Source organism: Sorex araneus, chromosome 6 (genome assembly GCF_027595985.1).
Source record: "Sorex araneus isolate mSorAra2 chromosome 6, mSorAra2.pri, whole genome shotgun sequence".
Classification (NCBI taxonomy): Eukaryota; Metazoa; Chordata; class Mammalia; order Eulipotyphla; family Soricidae; genus Sorex; species Sorex araneus.
Window position 1 is genome coordinate 129,038,467 of NC_073307.1, and position 19,981 is coordinate 129,058,447.

At 38.8% G+C, this 19,981-nt stretch overlaps 1 protein-coding gene across 1 annotated transcript in view; it reads right to left on the minus strand.

Annotated features, from left to right (window-relative positions):
* Window positions 1–19,981, minus strand: part of LGR4 (leucine rich repeat containing G protein-coupled receptor 4) — a 126,453-nt gene that overhangs the window by 9,080 nt on the left and 97,392 nt on the right. Inside the window, exons 5-15 of the mRNA XM_055141921.1 lie at window positions 12,083–12,298; window positions 10,434–10,505; window positions 8,033–8,101; window positions 6,720–6,791; window positions 6,471–6,542; window positions 5,804–5,872; window positions 4,310–4,381; window positions 2,842–2,907; window positions 2,019–2,090; window positions 620–691; window positions 28–153 (exon numbers count right to left, since the gene is read on the minus strand). Of these exons, the coding sequence (XP_054997896.1) occupies window positions 28–153; window positions 620–691; window positions 2,019–2,090; window positions 2,842–2,907; window positions 4,310–4,381; window positions 5,804–5,872; window positions 6,471–6,542; window positions 6,720–6,791; window positions 8,033–8,101; window positions 10,434–10,505; window positions 12,083–12,298 (978 nt within the window). The remainder of the gene's footprint in view (window positions 1–27; window positions 154–619; window positions 692–2,018; window positions 2,091–2,841; window positions 2,908–4,309; window positions 4,382–5,803; window positions 5,873–6,470; window positions 6,543–6,719; window positions 6,792–8,032; window positions 8,102–10,433; window positions 10,506–12,082; window positions 12,299–19,981) is intronic.

The window sequence follows — 19,981 nt, forward strand, 5'->3', positions numbered from 1 at the left end:
ACAATAAACAATTAAGCCAAAACACACCTGAGATTGACGAAGTCTTTTGCTGCTAAGGCTTCCTTCAGCTTGAAATTACCCACAAGTTTCAGTTGATTCAGTCCGCTTAGGCCTTCCGTAGGAAATGAAGTTAACTGGTTGAAACTCAAATCTCTAAAATGCAAATGAGATTTCAAATTAACTCCTTAGATACAAATAAAAACATCCGCCCATGTGAAAGCATCACAATATCGAGCTCCAAGAAATTGGTGTTCTAAAATGACAGGTACGGCTGGAGAGCTAGCATAGGAGAAAAGGCACTAGCTTTGCATGTGGCCAACCCTGGTTTGATCCCTGGCACTGCATATGGTTTCACAAGCACTACCAGGGGTCACTTCTAAGCACAGAGCCAGGAATAGGCCCTGAGCACTGCCAGGTAGAAGCCTAACCCCTGCCAAATCAAATCAAATCAAATGATAAGGCTAGTGCTCATCTTGCCACCTAAGAAGCATTGTTATTTCCATATACCTTAGCATTTATACAGGGTACAACTAATTAACAAAACTCCTGACAATACTAAAGCACAAATTTCTATAGACTACAACTTTCATGATCTTACTGGATAAAATTGTGAACTTACAGGTTTGTTATTGACCCAAGCTTGGCAAAAGCTCTGCTGTCAATTTCATGGATCAGGTTTCTACTCAGATCGCTATAATAGTAAGAATGACAGTGTTAACCGTTTTCAAGTAAACTCAAAATGTGGTTACATCGACTCACTTTATAATCTGAGTGAGTCAGTATCTCCCCTATAACAAAGATCTTTAATTTTGTGCAACTACTTTTTTAATGTTTGTGCTGTATACCTCAGCTTCACACACTCTATTTCATGGAATATGTTCCATACAGCAGTGATCCAAGTGGCAACTGTTTCAAACAGTTGTGAATTTTCTCCACCTTATCATTCTGGGGCAAGTCCAAAAATATAAATGCTATGATTAACCTTTGGTCCTATTAACTAGGTGAAGAAAAACCCAGGTCCTAACAACACTGAAAATAAAAACAGGCTCCATAGTATTTGCCTTGCCAAAGGTTAGTGATAAGGCGCTGAGAGAAGACAAATAATCAATATGCAAACAAGAGCATTCCAGAGGGCTTCAGATATCATTCTTTTCCCAAGCAGGAAATAAAAGTCTATCACTCTCAGCGTCATACTATTTTCAGGAACACACCCTGAAAAATTCTGTTTTTACAGAGTAAATAAACAGGAAGACAATTTACAACCACACTAAAATGAGGCCTTTATCGAGGTTTAAAGACTGGATTAAGTCATTCCATAACACATTTCCTGGATTATAGAAGAAGCTAATCAAAACCAATTCGGTCCTGAATTGTTTTGAATTCGGACCTGGGTTTGTTCCATTCCGAAGTGATGGCAGCTTAGTTCTCCTACTCACTGCTGCCCAGAGCACAGGAACCCTGTCAGCAAAAGGGCCAATTCAGTAACTACTAATAAAGTTTTTTTCTACTAGAATGCATACTTAGGCTCCTAATGGAAGTGAAGAAGAAAACAGGATTCAATATTCCATGTGTTTCACCTCTGGGGGTCACATGGTCTCTACTGCAACTATTCAGCTCTAACACAGTATGGTGAAAGCAGCTTTAGACAGCTCTTAAACAAAAGAGCATAGCTGTGTTCCAGTGAAAGTTAATTACAAAAACAAGAGGCAGGCTGGATCTGGCCCCCAGGCTGTGGTTTGCCTACCCCTTCCCTAATAGACCGGCAAACCTCTTTATTATGACTTAAAAGCAAACAAACTGCATCTCTCACATTCTACACATTATGCTTTTTCACTCGGCAACCTACAGGATGGTAAAATACCCAAACTGGATTATTTATATGGTGAAGCCCGAGCAACAATATTTACATGTAATAAATCATGTTTTAAAGCATATCAGCTTCAGAATCATCATGGCAGTTAATTTATAGCTTGCCAAAAAAAGACTTATCTGTCTCTCATCAGCAGAGGGAAACTTACAGAATCCTCAGGGAGTTCAGGCCTTGAAAAGTCCCTTCCTTTATTTGGTGGATCTGGTTACGTTGCAAAGAACTAGGAAAATGCAGAGAAGAACAAGGAGAGGACAAAGAAAGAATAAGAAAAAAAAATCATTTGCTGTTTTGAAAAATAACACTTCTCCGTTAATATTTTTTGAAAGTTTAAATATTTTGTCACAAGTAACACTGATTTTGTGGAAAGTAAAGAAAACTACTATTTCCTCATCTATGAGATGAAAGGGCTAGCTAGACTAATTGGAATTCTGTCGCAAATTATACTGGGAGTGAACTATACTATCTCAAGTCCTTATCAACCCCACGCAAGAGTAAGAGCAGGAAGGCAACACAGTGAGAAGGTTTCCAAGGCAATAAAACCATAACAAGGACCGAAGAAAGGTTAGAGGAAGGGGAAGATGAAAAGTGGGAGAATTAATGGCCTTATCAGCCCACCTTCTAATCAACTTTCATCAGTGCTGTCTTATAGAAGTACCAGGAGGGATGATGGCTACAGCTGGTTCCCCTCAATAGCCAAAGCGAGTTTTTATTTGCGTTTCTGTACATTCAATCTCCCCCACCCGCAGTATTTCACAGAAGCCTGACAGGTGCCCCCATGGGCATTTATGCATTTATTATAAAGGCATTATGCATTTATAATGCATACCTGGTATAATTTGATGTCTATTCATAGGAACACCTGAATAGGTACATTTCTGATTCTTTAATATAGAGGCCATTCATTTAAAACAGGAAATGCTGAAGGAACTAACAGTGTAGTAAACAACAAAAGGAGCCAAAGACTGACTTACATTTCTTCCAGAGCATGGCAGCCATCAAAGCTTGGAAGTTCTTTTATGTTGTTGTAAGACAAGTCCCTTAAAACAAGTTAAATCAATTTTCTGTTAGCAGATGGCTCTATTAAAAGAGCGACTAAACGCAGTACATAAATCTATAATGAAGAGAAAGTTAAAAAAAAAAAAAAGCAACTTTTCCCCACCCAGATCTGCAAGCTTCTTTAGCATTTTGGTGATATAGCAATCTTAAGAATTACAAACATCAAGGACAAAACACTGAATATAGGCAACATAAGATACATTTTGAAAACACTAACTATATAGACTAAATTATAAATGTGTGCATGTATATATATTTTTTTAAATAGAAAAGGGAACAGAGAGCTAGTATAACCAGGTAAGGTGCTTCCCTTTCACGAGATCAACTTGAATTCAATCCCCAGAACCTATGGTCCCCTGATCACTGCCAGGAGTGATCCCTGAGCACCATCAGGTATAACCCCATATCAAAACCAAAACAAAAAAACAAAAAGAAAGAAAAAATGCACAAAAGTATGCTGAAGGGGCATAACTTTTAATGTCTTTTATTTTGTAGTTTTTTAATATTGTTTATAGGACATGATTTTCATGTTGATATTTAATTAAAAAGCTACAAAAAAAAGTATGCCTACTTACATTTTAGAAAATATTTACATGAAGTAAAACACTGGGACTAGTTAACTGAGCTAATCTGACTGCAGATTTTCCTTGTGGTAATCATGGTGCAGGCTACTCCCTGACACCCTATAATTACTTGTTTAATCAATCAGTCACTTATTTTGCTACTATCTCTCTCCACTAAGTATTTATTAACAACTTAGTAACTTAATTATTTGTTCTTGTGACATTTTTACATTCTCTATTTGCTTTCAATTTCTAGGTCAGTTTAATGTTTTTTGGAACACTCCATGCTTAGCTGGCTCCTATTCCACAAAAGATTTGGGTTCCCCATAAATTATGGATGAAAGAGCAGAATGGATATGGGAGAGCTCACACAGCTGGGGTAACTGGAGTAAAGAGGAGGAACCAGGATGAGGTCACTAGGAAGGGAAACTTGCTTCCCTTATATATACAACATATACCTAAAACCCAATTTAATATCGTCTACTTCAAATAAGAGTCACTAAAAGGCTGTTGGACCAGAGAAATAGCTCAATGGGCTGAAATGCATGTTTCGTATGTGGGGGCCAGAATTTGACCCTGGCACCACGTGGTACCCCAGAGCTAGAAGTGACCCCCTAGACATAAACCTAGAAGTAGCCCCCGACCACTAATAAGTATGGACCTCAAAGCCAAAAATGTCAAACAAAAATTTTTAAATACTGGTCATTTCCATGAAATAAAAAAAGAAATAACTGTACCTTATAATCAGTTAACAACAACAACAAAAATCTGAGAAGTATCTCATAGAACAGTATCAGAAGGAAAAAAAAATACAACTTACAAGGTCCTCAGCATCTTTTGTTCTTGGCACAAGTTATGGGATATGCTGCTTATTTTGGTACCTGTTAAGGTCCTGTGGAAACACATGATTCATTTAAGACATGATGCAAGTTGAAACAGCAAAATCAAGTGCTGTTCTCAAACAGAATAACAAAAGTTCGTATATTTGTATAAGGAATAGAGTCTCCTACCAGCTAGTTAGTCCCTAAAAATGTAGGCATGTGTTGAATTAACTCAAAACAGAAATTACTGCCAGTCACATAGAAAAGTTTGAGACAGGAGCTCCTCTTACCCAAATGAGGAGCCTGATTTCTCACACAGTTCAACAGAAAATTACCAACCATGGCCACATCTGATCATAGTCACCCATACGGCATGGCCTTCTCTCATCCAAAATATCTGAACCAATTTAGCATCTGGTCCCTAAAACTTGTTCCTCATTCAGTCAACCTGACTTAGTATTCTTGGAATTTCTTACTCCCTTTCCTTTTCGTATACCCATCTTTAGTCAATCATGAAATCCAGGCTTTCTTTCACTGCAGTGTCTGCAGAATTTGACGCCTGCGCTCCATTTTTCACTCCCCTTTGTGCTCTCTCATCCTGGGCTGGGACATACCGGGGTGGGAGAGTCTCACACAGGCTATAGGAGGAATCAGGATGGGCTGCAGCTACACAGCAGTCACGGCTAAATGTGTTTATTCACCCCGATGAACTATATGTCCATACTTTCCTTACCATTCTTCCTATCTCTTGTCTCTCTTCTCAATCCCACACACCGGCTCTAACATTCTCAACCCCTCCAAACTGCCTTAAGAATCAACTCAAAACTCTTTTGCTTGGTGCTACCTTCTCCCCTCCACACTGTGGTGGCATACTGTAGTAAGGCTTCTAGTTAGTGAAGACTCTAGCCATGTAAGGCCCTACCAAGTTGTCTGGAGCTGAGGTCATCAAGACCTTGGATATATCTGTACTCCATTCAGACCACCCAATAGATCCTTTACCATAATTGAACTGCAGTGCTTCAGGCTTACCATAAACTGCACCCCATACAATTTTCCAAGTATGTCCATTCTGCTCCTTATTTTATAATACACAATTTCCAGCTATATTTAATTACCCGTCTGCCATCCTTGACAATCTTTTCCATACACCCGGTTTTACTCAATTCTGCCTTTGAAATAAAAAGGCACAGCTGTGGGTAATTTTTATTCACCTTTTTCATGAAGCCTTTTTCTGGTCATCTCCACTGAATTCCTTTGAAATACTACAGAAATGCTTCTCATTTGGCTCTGTTATTGCTCTAGATTGTCAGTGACCCTCTCAGTTCTTATCTCCACACACTAGGCCAAATGCTACCCAGCTGACTAACCCCAAACCTGTGCATGAGATTCACAAAGGGGAAAGCCAGCCAGCAGCACCCCCAAAAGCAGTGGCGCCCTAATGGCAGGCCAGAAGCTTCTCTTGCCACCGCCCCCTTTCCCAGAGTCACACTCACAGACTCTCCAGATGGACAGTCCCAGTCAAATTCGGAAACTGCTGAACCATGCTCGCACCGCGAATGACCCTTTAAGAAATTTGGAGAGAAGGGTTCTTTAAGATCAAAAGGCTAATTAATAGGCAACATTTTCTTATTTCTTTTTCAAGCATTTTAAAATTATTCTGCTACCCTACCTAAAAATAAATGCAGGTTGGTGTGCGGAAATGTGTAACCACATAAGTAAAAGTGCCATAATTTAGTGCTGACATAAACAAGAACTATCACCGTTTTTCAGGATGGTCTTTTGGACTTCACCCAAAGAAAGAGGAGGGAGAGATGTTTTGCTTTCTAGAATACTGTAAGTTCTAGTTTTCCATTAAAACAATTGACAATTGTAGGGGAGTGGAGAGAGAGCTGGAAGGAATGAGTGCATTTTTGTATGCTGGAGATCAGAGTTCAATCCCCAGGGCCAGCCCTACCAGTCTGATCACGTGAGCACTGTAGGGATGACCCCAAATACAAAGCCAGGAACAGCCCCTGACTATGGCTGAGGGTGGCCCCCAAACAAACAAAAACACTCCACAGCAAAACTAAAAGAAAAAGCCCCCACACAAACAAAATAGCAAAACCCCATAAAGGGAAACAATCGTGGAAAAATTTGCTTTTTAATTTCTATAATACTTACAAAGAATGCAGATCAGATAAATTATGAAATGCTGAGTTCCCCACAAAAGATAGAGGATTATCATACAAATGTCTGTAAAATATAAACACACAAACAGCTGTTAAATATGTTCACAGGCATTCCAACTGTAAATCTGTATTCTATAAGTCCATACATCTAAAAGCCTGCTTTCATTCTTCACCCAAATATTTCACATTGCACATACAAAGCTTCATATGATCACATATTAAAACTTTCAAAACTACTTACATAGTTCTTAAGAGAGGGTTACCATCAAATGCTCCATCAGGGATAACAGAAATAGAATTACTATGAAATAACCTAAAAAGGAGAAACAAAATAATTTGAAATACACCTGATACCTACTGCAATAAGTTTAAATGCAAGTTTATATACTACTGGTTCATTATTACACAAAACAACTGAATGGAAAAATGTTTTAAATATTGAAGAAGCTGAATTTTAAATTCTATCTCATTTATTTTAGGGCCATATCTAATCCCTCTTTTAAATTCACTACTTAATCTGATATCCCTCACATATTTTTAAATATGGTCTCAACATCTGAAAACTTTAGACTACCAGAATCTGACATTGTTAAAAATTCTAAAGTTTTTCTCATAGTTGCTGAGGTATACAATCTCTGCCATGTCTTAACATTTCTGTCTCTGCCCTTCACAAATCCATCATCTGAAATGCTCCCTCGGGGTACAAGTGTGCTCGACCCGCTCTTTCTCTTTCCATCTGCCTTCCATACTGCCCTAATGGTGCTCATGAGTATCCTGCAATGCTGAGAAGATTGGCAAATGCCATGAACTCTTTAGGCCATGCTCCAAAGTCACTGTCATGTTTCTCAAGGCTACACAGGAAAATTTGAAATCATCAGTGATCAGAGTAGGAAAAATTCTTGTGAACCTCATGGGATGATTAACCCCAGATTTGATATGTAATAAAAGATCTAGAAAAATGGCCAAACCAGCTGCTTACATCCTGTCAGTTTGATTTTATTGTATTGACAATCTCAGCTAACACCATGGATTATGATGAACCGAGATAACAACATACAGGAGGGCAAAATCTTTTTCTACAGATGCAACACCCAAGTGCAAATAAAATGTCTCAATTGATAAAAAATAAAATGTTCCCACATCTCTTTCATTTATCTCAATATAGACATTGTTTAAATTTTAGTGTGATTCTTTCTCCTTAGCGATGCCTTTTCCAATGACCATAAACTCAGTGAGATTGTTTTGGAATAATTCATTCTCTGACTCATTTAGTGCTCTTTTCTATTTCAAATCTACTACAAGTATACATTATATGGTTGCCTATCTAATGAGAGATAGACTACATGCTCTGAAAAGAACATATACTACAGCTTTCTATTTTACCAGTCTTCAGCTCCAAACGCAAAATTGCCTGAGTTAGCCAACACGATCCAACCTGTATATATGTGTGTGTAATGGTACAAAGATGTAATGGAACAAAGATGCTCTAAAATTCCATTGTTAGAATCTTAAATGCTGAGTTCAAGAAATTCAAACTCTCAAAGCAATACTCACAGTTCTTTTAAGCTAGGAAGGGCTTTGATAGCCTGAGGAAATTCTCCTAGGTTATTATAATTCAAGTCCCTAGGGGAAAATGCAGAAATTATGTAGAATATTAAAGAGTGTTCACAATTCATTAGGTATTTTGGTACAAATGCATTTTTAAAAATTACATCCTAGCCCTGGGGATATAGCTCAAAAGCCTGGAGTGAATGTCCAGTTTAATTACTGGCAGTAAGATTATCACTAGGAGCAAACACACCCCCAATATTGAGCTAGGAGTAGCCCCTGGATACTACTGGGTGTTGCCCCCAAACCAATCACTGTATCACTGTCTCACTGTCATTCCATTGTTCATCGATTTACTCAAGCAGGTGCCAGTAACGAATCCATTTGCCCCAGCCCTGAGATTTTAGCAGCCTCTCCTTACTCTTTTTTCCCAATGATTGGAGGCTCTTTTCAATACAATCGCATCATCTGAATGATATTTCTTCACTATATTACCATTCTGAAAGAGTTTAATTAAATTTATATCAAATAAAAGAAGTCTATAGTTCTTTTATAATGTAATAAAAATCAATTTTAAAAGTTCAAATAATTCTTCAAATCTTATAATACTGGTACAATAAAAAAGAGGCATAAGATCTACATGGGAGATAAAAGTTAAAAAAATCAAAAGCATAGCTACAAAGATATATTTGTTTTCATGTTCTACTTGGAAATAAAATTTAGCTAAGAAAGGCTTAACTTTAATATAATAGAAATAAGTTAAATGGTCTAGGATAAGAAGACATATTTTAGTCTTCTTCTACACTGGTATTATGTAAATAAATACCAAATACTTAGAAATGAAAGTCTCTTCCTATTAACTACTAATGAGGAAATTTTATTGAACAAAATATTAAAAACACAAGCATTTTAACTAGATGTAATTTATCTGAGGCATTCCCTGAATTACTCATTACATCACAATAGCAAGTTCCCAAATGAAGACAACTAAGGGACTGGAAATACAGTATAGACAGCAGGCTGCTCGCCTTGCATGCTTATGACCTGGGTTTGAATTACAGTACCCCATATGTTCCCTCCAACCCCACCAAGAGTGATCCCTGAGCACAAGACCAGGTGTAAGCTCTGAGTACAGCCAGCTGTGGCTCCCAAATAAAGACAAATGAAGACAACTTACATAAATTAAGCAACTAAAATGAAGACTTTACTAGGTATACACATAGCTGTACAAGATATGTCATTCATAGAGTGGTACAACATAAAACTGAAATCGCAAACACTTTTAACTAATAAAAACAACAGAAACAGGGGTTGGAGCAATAGCCCATTGGATAGGGCTTGCATTCGGCCAACCTGGGTTCGATTCCCAGCATCCCATATGGTCCCCCAAGCACCGCCAGGAGTGATTCCTGAGTGCATTCGCTGGGAATAACTCCTGTGCATTGCCAGGTGTGACCCAAAAAGCAAAACAAAACAAAACCAAAAACAAAAAAACAAAAAACAACAACAGAAGCAGCCTAAGTAAAATGGAAAACTAGAAGTTAGCATAAGTAAGCAGACAAGGATTCATACCCAGTGTTAAGTATCAGAGAAATTTAGATCTTAGAATTAACAACCACAAAATCCTTTGTTTTCCCAGATTTAAAAAAATATATATATATATACATATATATATATTTCAAATTTCCATAACTATCATCTATTTTGGGCTGGAGCAATAATAGCACAGCGGTAGGGCCTTTGCCTTGCACGTGGTCAACCCAAGTTCAATTCCTCCATCCCTCTTGGAGAGCCTGGCAAGCTACTGAGAATATCTCACCAGCACAACAGAGCTACCCGTGGTATATTCGATATGCAAAAAAAACAGTAACAAGTCTCAAAATAGAGATGTTACTGGTGCCCGTTCAAGCAAATTGATGAGCAACAGGATGACAGTGACAGATCATCTATTTTACCAAATCAAAAAAAAAAAAATTTAAAACGTGGATAGCAGTCCCAGAAGATGGTTTCACAGACTGTAGGGCCTCCCGCTTGCACAAGCTATGCAAGCGGGAGGCCCAGGCTCAGTTCCTGCTAACACGTGGTCTCTGAGCACCACCAGGTGTAATATAAAACTTAATAAAATAAATAAACAAAGGTGGATAGCCTGGCACACCGAGTTCCTTTCCATGTCTACTCCTTTGTGGGTGGGGATGATACCAGAAAAAGAAATCACAAATGCTAACTCATGTACCACTTAAAGATTGTTATTCGCAGCTGTGTTATTTGATGGCAAGAACTTAGTAGTGCTATTAAATCAAATTAATTCTGAATGCAAAGGCATTTCCCCCTTTTTTTGCAATGAAAATGAAGCATACAACTGCACTGTCAACATTACAATAAGACTCTGAAATACGAAGAAACTTACAAGGTCTCCAAATTATCTAGTCCATCAAAACAGTGTTGACCCAGGTTTTTGATTTTATTATTATGTAGGTGCCTACAGGGAAGAGGGAAGGAGAGAAAGATATTAAAATGGCTTTCACAATATCTAGTAGCAAATTTCATGATACTTCACAGGTCTATACTAATTTGGTTGAAAGGGAGGGTGGTACTGAGCATTTAATATTTTTTTTTTTTTTTTTTTTTTTTTTTTTTGCTTTTTTGGGTCACACCTGGCGATGCACAGGGGTTACTCCTGGCTCTGCACTCAGGAATTACTCCTGGCGGTGCTCAGGGGACCATATGGGATGCTGGGATTTGAACCCGGGTCGGCCGCGTGCAAGGCAAACGCCCTACCCGCTGTGCTATCTCTCCAGCCCCTGAGCATTTAATATTTGACTGTTAGAAAACAAATAGCACTGAGTAGTTGCTTCTTGATCTTCACTGCAGAATCTTAAGTGCACTAAATGTAACAGACAAGAAGATAATGAGCTTTTAATTAAATGAAGAGCAATTCTGACCAGCTCTCCTATGGGGAGGTGAGGGAAACCGCATAAGACAAGCAGTTAGGAGAACTGGTAACAAATTTTTGAAAGAAACGTCACTTTACGGTGTCCAAGTTATTAGATTGAGTCCAAGTTATTAAAGATTTCAATGCAGAGGATCATAAGGTGAATATGAGCTGACAAAAACAGAAAATACCCCTGAAACTTATTTTCTGCAAGCACCTAAAAATAGTTCCACTTAGAAACATTGAATAAGTTGCTAGTCTGACCAAGAGCTGTGAAAGTGTTTTACTCACTGGTTCAATTTTGTCTCACAACAGATGGCCATATGCTTTATTTTTTTTTGTTTTGTTTTGTTTGTTTTTGGGTCACACCCAGAGATGCTCAGGGGTTACTCCTGGCTCTGTGCTCAGGAATTACTCCCGAGAGTGCTCAGGGTACCATTTGGGCTGCCAGGATCAAACCCAGGTTGGCTGCAGCCAAGGCCTGCACCCAACCCGCTGTACTCAGCCCCATAAATGGCCATATACTTTAGGGATGATTCAATAATTATCATCAGATCTTAATTTTTTTTAAAGGTTATATATTTATAATTTTAAAAGTCACCACTTAGGGTCAGAGCAATAGTCCAATGGATAGGACGTTTGCCTTGCACACAGCCAACCCGGGTTCAATCCCTGCATCACATATGTTCCCTGGAACACTGGCAGGAGTAATTCCTGAATGTAGAGCCAGGAGTAATGGCTATATAAGTAAATAAATACATTAAATAATTTTTAAGTCAGTATATTTAATTTTGTGGGGGAAAAAAGGGGCAACTTTGCTACATAGTGCTCTTTTGGAGGATAATTGAGTTTCTTACGTAATTTGTCATAAGAAAGCTGCTTCTGCCCAAAAACAAATACAAATAACTGCTATTTTTAAAAGATGGACAGTAGTACCAGATTCAAAGTCAGAACTTACAGTTAGAGCAATAGTCCAGTGGGTAGGCTGTTTGCCTTGCACACAGCCAAATGGGTTCAATTCCCGGCACCCCCCATGGTCACCTAAGTGATCTCTGAGTGCAGAGTCAGGAGTAAGCTCAAAAAACCCAAACAACAGAAAGGTAAAATAAAAGATGGATACTTACAAAACCACCAAGCTTGAAAGGTTGGTAAAGGCAAAGTCAGGGATGCTTGAGATTTTGTTGAGAGCCAAGGTTAGCGCCTGCAGAGTGGGCAGATTGCTGAGCGGGTGCACGGGCACGTCAGTCAGGCTGTTGTCATCCAGCCACAGATGTCGCAACTGCGTAAGTCCCTCAAAACTGTCCTCAGGGACTGAGGTAATATGGTTGGCATCCAAACGCCTGTCAGAAACAGACAGAATCCATGATCAGTAACGACTTCTAGATGAGCAAGGCCAGCCACATCGCCCAATGCTCCATGTTCTCAAAACAAAAAAGTTACCAAAAGGTCCAGACATTCCTGATTCTTTTTAAAGTTTTCAAATTTAAAAAGCTTTTAAAACATTTTAAAATTTTACTATGATTTTTCATAATAACGAGCAATTTTTCTAAGATTAGTGTAGAGAAATCAGCCTTTTCTGTCCCTTATAACAATATGAAGCTCTCAAATTTAAACCTTTCAGGCATCTTTGACTAAGAGTCACCTGACAGCAGAATGGTATGTTTAAATGAATGAGAGGAAGTGGGGGAAAGCGACCTTTACAAAGCTCAGGTTAAAATGATCTCAGAACAGATTTATTTAAAACTTCAGAAAAATAAAGTACCTCGGAATCAGCTTAACCAAGGAAGTAAAAGACCTCTACAAAGAAAACTACAAAACGCTACTCCATGAAATCAAAGAGGACATGAGGAAATGGAAACATATACCCTGCTCGTGGATAGGGAGAATCAATGTTGTCAAAATGGCAATACTCCCCAAAGCATTATACAGATTCAACGCGATCCCTATAAGTATACCCATGACATTCTTCAAAGAAATGGATCAAGCAATCCTAAAATTCATATGGAACAACAGACATCCAAGGATAGCTAAAACAATTCTTGGGGAAAAGACGATGGGAGGCATCAATCTCCCCAGCCTCAATCTTTACTACAAAGCAGTACCAATTAAAACAGCATGGTACTGGAACAAAGGCAGAGCCGTAGACCAATGGAACAGGGTGGAATATCCCTACACACAACCCCAAATGTATGATCATCTAATCTTTGATAAGGGAGCAAGAGATGTGAAGTGGAGCAAGGAAAGCCTCTTTAACAAATGGTGCTGGCACAACTGGACAACCACATGCAAAAAAAATGGGCGTAGACCTTGACCTGACACCATGCACAAAAGTCAGATCAAAATGGATTAAAGACCTCAACATTAGACCACAAACCATAAGGTACATTGAAGACAAGGTCGGCAAAACCCTCCACGATATTGAAGATAAAGGTATCTTCAAAGGTGACACAGAACTAAGCAATCTAGTAAAAACAGAGATCAACAAATGGGACTACATTAAACTAAAAAGCTTTTGCACCACAAAAGATACAGTGACCAGAACCCAAAGACTATCTACAGAATGGGAAAGGATATTTACACAATACCCATCAGATAAGGGGTTAATATCAATGGTATATAAAGCACTGGTTGAACTCTACAAGAAGAAAACATCCAACCCCATCAAAAAATGGGGCGAAGAAATGAACAGAAACTTTACCAAGGAAGAAATACGAATGGCCAAAAGGCACATGAAAAAGTGCTCTGCATCACTAATCATCAGAGAGATGCAGATCAAAACAACCATGAGATACCACCTCACACCACAGAGACTAGCACACATCCAAAAGAACAAAAGCAACCGCTGTTGGAGAGGATGTGGCGAGAAAGGGACCCTTCTACACTGCTGGTGGGAATGCCGACTGGTTCAGCCCTTCTGGAAAACAATATGGACGAATCTCAAAAAATTAGAAATTGAGCTCCCATTTGACCCAGCAATACCACTGCTGGGAATATATCCCAGAGAGGCAAAAAAGTATAATCGAAATGGCATCTGCACATGTATGTTCATCGCAGCACTGTTTACAATAGCCAGAATCTGGAAAAAACCCGAATGCCCTAGAACGGATGACTGGTTGAGGAAACTTCGGTACATCTATACAATGGAATACTATGCAGCTGTTAGAAAAAAGGAGGTCACAAATTTTTTATTTAAGTGGATCGGCATGAAAAGTTTCATGTTAAGTGAAATGAGTCAGAAAGAGAGAGACAGACATAGAAAGATTGCACTCATCTATGACATATAGAATAACAGAGTGGGAGACTAACACCCAAGAATTGTAGAAACAACTACCAGGAGGTTGACTCCATGGCTAGGAGGCTGGCCTCACATTCTGGGGAAAGGGCAACTCAGAGAAGGGATCACCAACTATAATGTAGTCGAAGGCCATGTGGGAGAAGGGAGTTGCGGGCTGAATGAGGGCTAGAGACTGAGCACAGTGGCCACTCAACACCTTTATTGCAAACCACAATAGCTAATTAGAGGGAGAGAACAGAAGGGAATGCCCTGCCACAGTGACAGGGTGGGGTGGGGGGGAGATGGGATTGGGGAGGATGGGAGGGATGCTGAGTTTACTGGTGGTGGAATATGGGCACTGGTGAAGGGATGGGTTCCCGAACTTTGTATGGGGGAAGCATAAGCACAGATGTGTATAAATCCGTAACTGTACCCTCATGGTGATTCATTAATTAAAAATAAATAAATTTATAAAAAAAAAAGTAAATGAAAAAAAAAAACTTCAGAAAAATAAAAAGAAACCAAGTAAGTGCCTTACTTACAATTTTATATTATTTCAAATTAAGTTAAACTGTTATTCTTACTTGATAGAAGGGGAAAAAATAAGAAAACATGTATAGTTTGATTTTGTAGCCACAAACCATTTCAGTAGATTCTCAACGACCTTTCCTAATTACCCACAAGTAAATTATGGTGTCGTGTACTGGAGGGCAACCTTCTCTCAGGACCAAATACTTTTTTTTTTTGAGATAAATATTTTTAAATTAATTTTTATTTTTCTTTCTTTCTTTCTTATGAATCACCATGGGGTACAGTTACAGACTTACAAACTTCCATGCTTACGCTTCAGTCATATAATGATCGAGTACCCATCCCTTCACCAGTGTCCATTCTTCACCATCAACAGTCCCGGTATCCCTCTCACCACTCCCATCCCATCCCCCATACCCCACCCCACCTCTCTGGCAGGGCATTCCCTTTTTGCTGTCTCTCCTTATGGGTGTTGTGGTTTGCAACAGAGGTATTGAATTGCTATCATTAGGTCTGTAGTCTACTTTCAGCACACATCTCCCCTCCCGAGCGGGCCCTCCAAGCACCCCATACTTGGTGTCTCCTTCACTATCTGAGCTGCCTTTTCTTCCTGCATGTGAGGCTGGCTTCCAAGCTGTAGAGCAATCCTCCTGGTATTCACCTCTACTATTCTTGGGTATAAGTCTCCCTTTCTGTTTCTTTATATTCCACAAACAAGTGCAATCTTTCTATGTCTGTCCTTCTCTTACTGACTCATTTCACTTAACATGATACTCTCCATGTAGATCCACTTATACGCAAATTTCATGACTTCATCCTTCCTAACAGCTGTATAGTATTCCATTGTGTAGCTGTACCAAACTTTCTTTAACCAATCATCTATTTTTGGGCACTCAGGCTATTACCAAATTCTGACTACTGTAAACAGTGCTGCAATGAACATACAAGTACAGATGTCATTTCTACTATATTTTTTTTGTATCTCTAGGATATATTCCCAGAAGTGGTATTGCTGGGTCAAATGGGAGCTCAATTTCTACTTTTTTGAGGATCGTCCATACTGTTTTCCAAAAGGGCTGAACCAGTCAGCATTCCCACCAGCAGTGAAGACGAGACAGGACCAACTACTTTTTTAAAAAATAGTCAAAATTCATTATTAATAGCAAACTCTCCATATTAAAAATGATTGTTATTGTGACTTTAAAACTTCTTTCTCTAAAAAATTTGAACACCTTACTTATTAATATGAATTTATAACAAAACAGTCTAAAAATATCTGGGAAATTCCTAATCATTACTTTTGGCTGAAAAAGCTGTAATGGTTGAAATAATCACTTTTTAACACAAGGACATCTTGGTATAAATGATGAGGAATAGTACAGTCAGACAATCTCAACTTTCTTCAAAGTCCCTTGCTGATAGATGCTCAGTACTTAACTTCATAGTTTATAAGATGAGAGAAAATTAAGTTAAAATGAAGAACTAGTAAGACAACAAAATGACTACATGTTTCTACAGAAATCAAATCTGGCAGCTTTAGAGTTCAAGAACTGCTGACTGTTGGGGTGGGTTTTGCATCTCTTGTTTCCTTCTTGCTGCTCCAGCTTCTGTTTCTGCCATGACTATACCTTTCTCCACATGCTCCCCACTAGTGGCCCGACTCCCAAAGAAGAGTCAGACTCCTTCCGAGAGGCAGATCGTCTGGGATCAAATACCTTGCTCCGGGTGAGGGTTTGATGAGAGATTTCTTTCTGACTGTCAAGATAACTGAATGAGCACGGAAAAGGAGAGACTTTAGGAAACAGATCAACTGCCTGAGGAATATGCTCGGAAATAAATATTTTTAGGCTAAATCATTCCTTGAGTTTTCCAGAATACAAAAGAGAGAGGCGTGCATCCTCTAAATAAGAGGCTAGCAAAGTTTGTTTCCTACAGGTCTATTTAGGAAATCTGCTTTAATGAGAGATAGGATTATGTTCAATTTCAATCTTTCTCTCGCTGTCTCTCTCTTATACAGACAATCTCAAAACAACTCAACTAAGGGACAGAAATTTAACATATACTCATTAATTAATTACGTTGTATAACTCAATGATGTAAATAATTATCTAAAATTCATTAAGAATTTCAACCAAGCGTCTTGTTGGTCCAAAAGACCAAATGATAAACACAAAAGGCATGAGATCTATCCTCCTGAGATCAATATTCTAGAAAGGAGAAGATACATAGAATATAATAAATTCTAGAATGATTTTAGCATGTGTTAAAAGTGCTTTGAAATAAATAAACAGGGATTGGAATGAAAGTTTATAGGGGCTGAAAGAGATAAGAACTATTTAAAATGCACTATCCAGGGGGTCTCTAATGAGGTATCATTTAGACCAAGATTCAAACATGAGTAAAAGGAGATAGACAGGGATGTTCTGAGCAAAGGAAACGGCCAGGGCAGGGTGTCAGTCACAGAAAGCAACTGGGTGCAGTACAAGCAACTCCGAGTCTCTGACCAGAAGGTGAGAGGGATTAGAACCCAGGAGGAAGGGAGTGGAGGGTCCGGAGAGGCTCAGTTTGGGGGTGCAACAGGGACCAGATCACGAAGGTCAGAGAAGAGAGCTGTAGTATAGACTAAAGTGAATCCCTCCTAGTTTCTCAGTGTTAAAGTGTTTCCAAAGTGTAAATTGTGAAGATTATGTAGATGATAATGGGCATTCCTATTCACCAAAATACTGAATAAGATTCGCTAACATAAAATCAAACATTCATTGAAAGTAAGTCCTCTCTATATAAGTATTTCATTAAGATGTGACAGAGGGTGAGAGAGAGAGAGTATAGGGGTTAAGGAACTTGCTTGCATGTAATCAAACCCTATTCAATCCCTGGCACCACATATAATCCCCCTAAACACTCCAGGAGCGATCTCTGAGCACAAATCCAGAGGTCATCGGAGCCCCATGCTCTCCCTCTAGCCCCCCGCAAAAAAAAAAAAAATGATACAAGGCTATAAGGAGAGCTACTAGTACCTTTTGTTAAAAATAAAAGCCCAGAAAACTACACGCCATGTATAAATTGGCCGAAATCTGTGCTGGGTACCATTAAAGGAAAGGGCTGGTCTTAATACAGAGTAAGATAACCAGGTGAGTTCTGAGCTAAGGAAATGAATGAATGAAACTATCTTGTGTGCAGAATAGTAGATCAGTAATAAACTCAAGGACACAATTTTGTCTGCGCTAAAAAAGACACCAACTTAAAGTCATATATAAGTAATGACATCAAAGAAAAGAACATAGGAAAAATAAAATCCTTAAACAAGAAGTTAAATGAGAAAAAGGATTTGTGGTGACTCCAATGGTTAATCCTCCTGTGGGTGCTGGTGGCACACCCATAAAAGTAAAGAAATGCTCTTACACCCAGATCGATGTTTCACAGAGAAACTGTCTTAGAACTGTGGCTTTGTACCAAGGGCCTACATGATTAATATTCACCTTAATAGAGCAAGAAAAGTCTATAATTGATTCCCTTGGTGGATGTGGTAAAGGCACCAGATACCTCACAAAGTGGAGAGATTATATGAGCTTGTGTCAAGTATTCTAGTATTTAAACCCAGGGCAAGAGAAAACTACTACAATATTTAAATGTAATTTAGTTCCTAAAAGTTTCCTGAATTCCCATACTATTTTGTCTTTAAATATATACTTCTTGGGGTTGGAGTGATAACTCAATGCACCGAATGCATGCTTTGCATGCAAGAGAGCCTGACTTCAATCCCAGACAACACATGGTCCCTGAGCACTGCTGGGAGCAGCTTGCAAACATCTGAGCACTGAGCTGAGAGTATCCCCCAAGCACTACTAGGTATAGTTAAAAAACAACTCTTCCATTCCCCTCCCAAAGGGAAAAAAGAAACAACAAGAGGAAGCACACGAACAATAAAGCACCTTTACTCTCTGTTCTCAAACAAGATTTTCAGTTCTTTTGTTTTGGGGCCGCTTCTAGTGCTCAGGGGCTACTCCTGGCTCAGTGCTGAAAGTCAAACCTGGGCTGCCTACAAGCAAAGACTAAGCTCAACTCTTTGTGCTCTCTGAAATTATTTAACAGTTAATGTAAATATGACCTAGATAAGGGGGGTGGGGGGAATCTAGTGAAAAAAAATTTTTAATGTGTCATTTAAATATCTCGCTCAGGCAATGCTTTAGCCATTGCCCTGGGTTTGTGGAAGGCTGTTACGGTATCTTTTCACTGATAGCAACAACGCACTTTTGGATTTAAGAGTTCACACCCTTGCATCAAACCACTTCTGGTGAACATGAAACCCCTAATGAACTTCGCTCCTTTTAAGCACCACTTCAAAACCACAAGGAAATCTTTCATGTAATTCAGGTCTGAAGATCAGATTTTTAAACTGACTCGAAAGCTGATAAGAATGTTTTACACCAAGACAGAATTTCAATTGTATCTAACTTGATTACTACACCCACTATGCTAACAAACCCACGAACGAACATTTACTTCTTAAATAAAACCAACCTGACATAGCTCCTTGTGTTTCCAATATTTATAAAAAAAAACCCTAAAGAGTTTTTTTTTTGGGGGGGTGGAGAAGAATTGGAGGGTGGAAACAATACTGGGAATCAAACTCAGGGCCTCATAAATGCAAGACAAGTGTGCAGTCTCTAAACCATATCCCCAGCCCACCCACAAATTTTAAAAATGTTGCTTTGGGGCTGGAACGATAGCACAGCAGGTAGGGCGTTTGCCTTGCACTCGGCTGACCCGGGTTCGATTCCCAGCATCCCATATGGTCCTCTGAGCACCACCAGGAGTAATTCCTGAGTGCAGAGCCAGGAATAACCTCTGTGCATTGCTGGGTGTGACCCCCCTAAAAAAAGCAAATAAATAAATAAATAAATAAATAAAAATGATGCTTTGATTCTTTTCCCTGATGCATCTCACTCCAGTGCTGGAGAAAACCTTCATGATATAACTCACTCTGTGTGCACTGAGCACAGTAAGCTTTTTAGAGGAGGAAACTTACCACTCCTCTGAAACATATTGTATCAAAATTTCTAATAAATATTATATGCACTTTAATGTACTTATTAACAAGAGTCCAAAATCTATTCCTAAGTTTTTCTTTATAATTCTTTTTTGTTTCAAGGTTCGAAGATGGAGAGCCAAAGAGACAGTGCGAGTGGGTAAGGTATTTGCCTTAGACAAGGAAAAA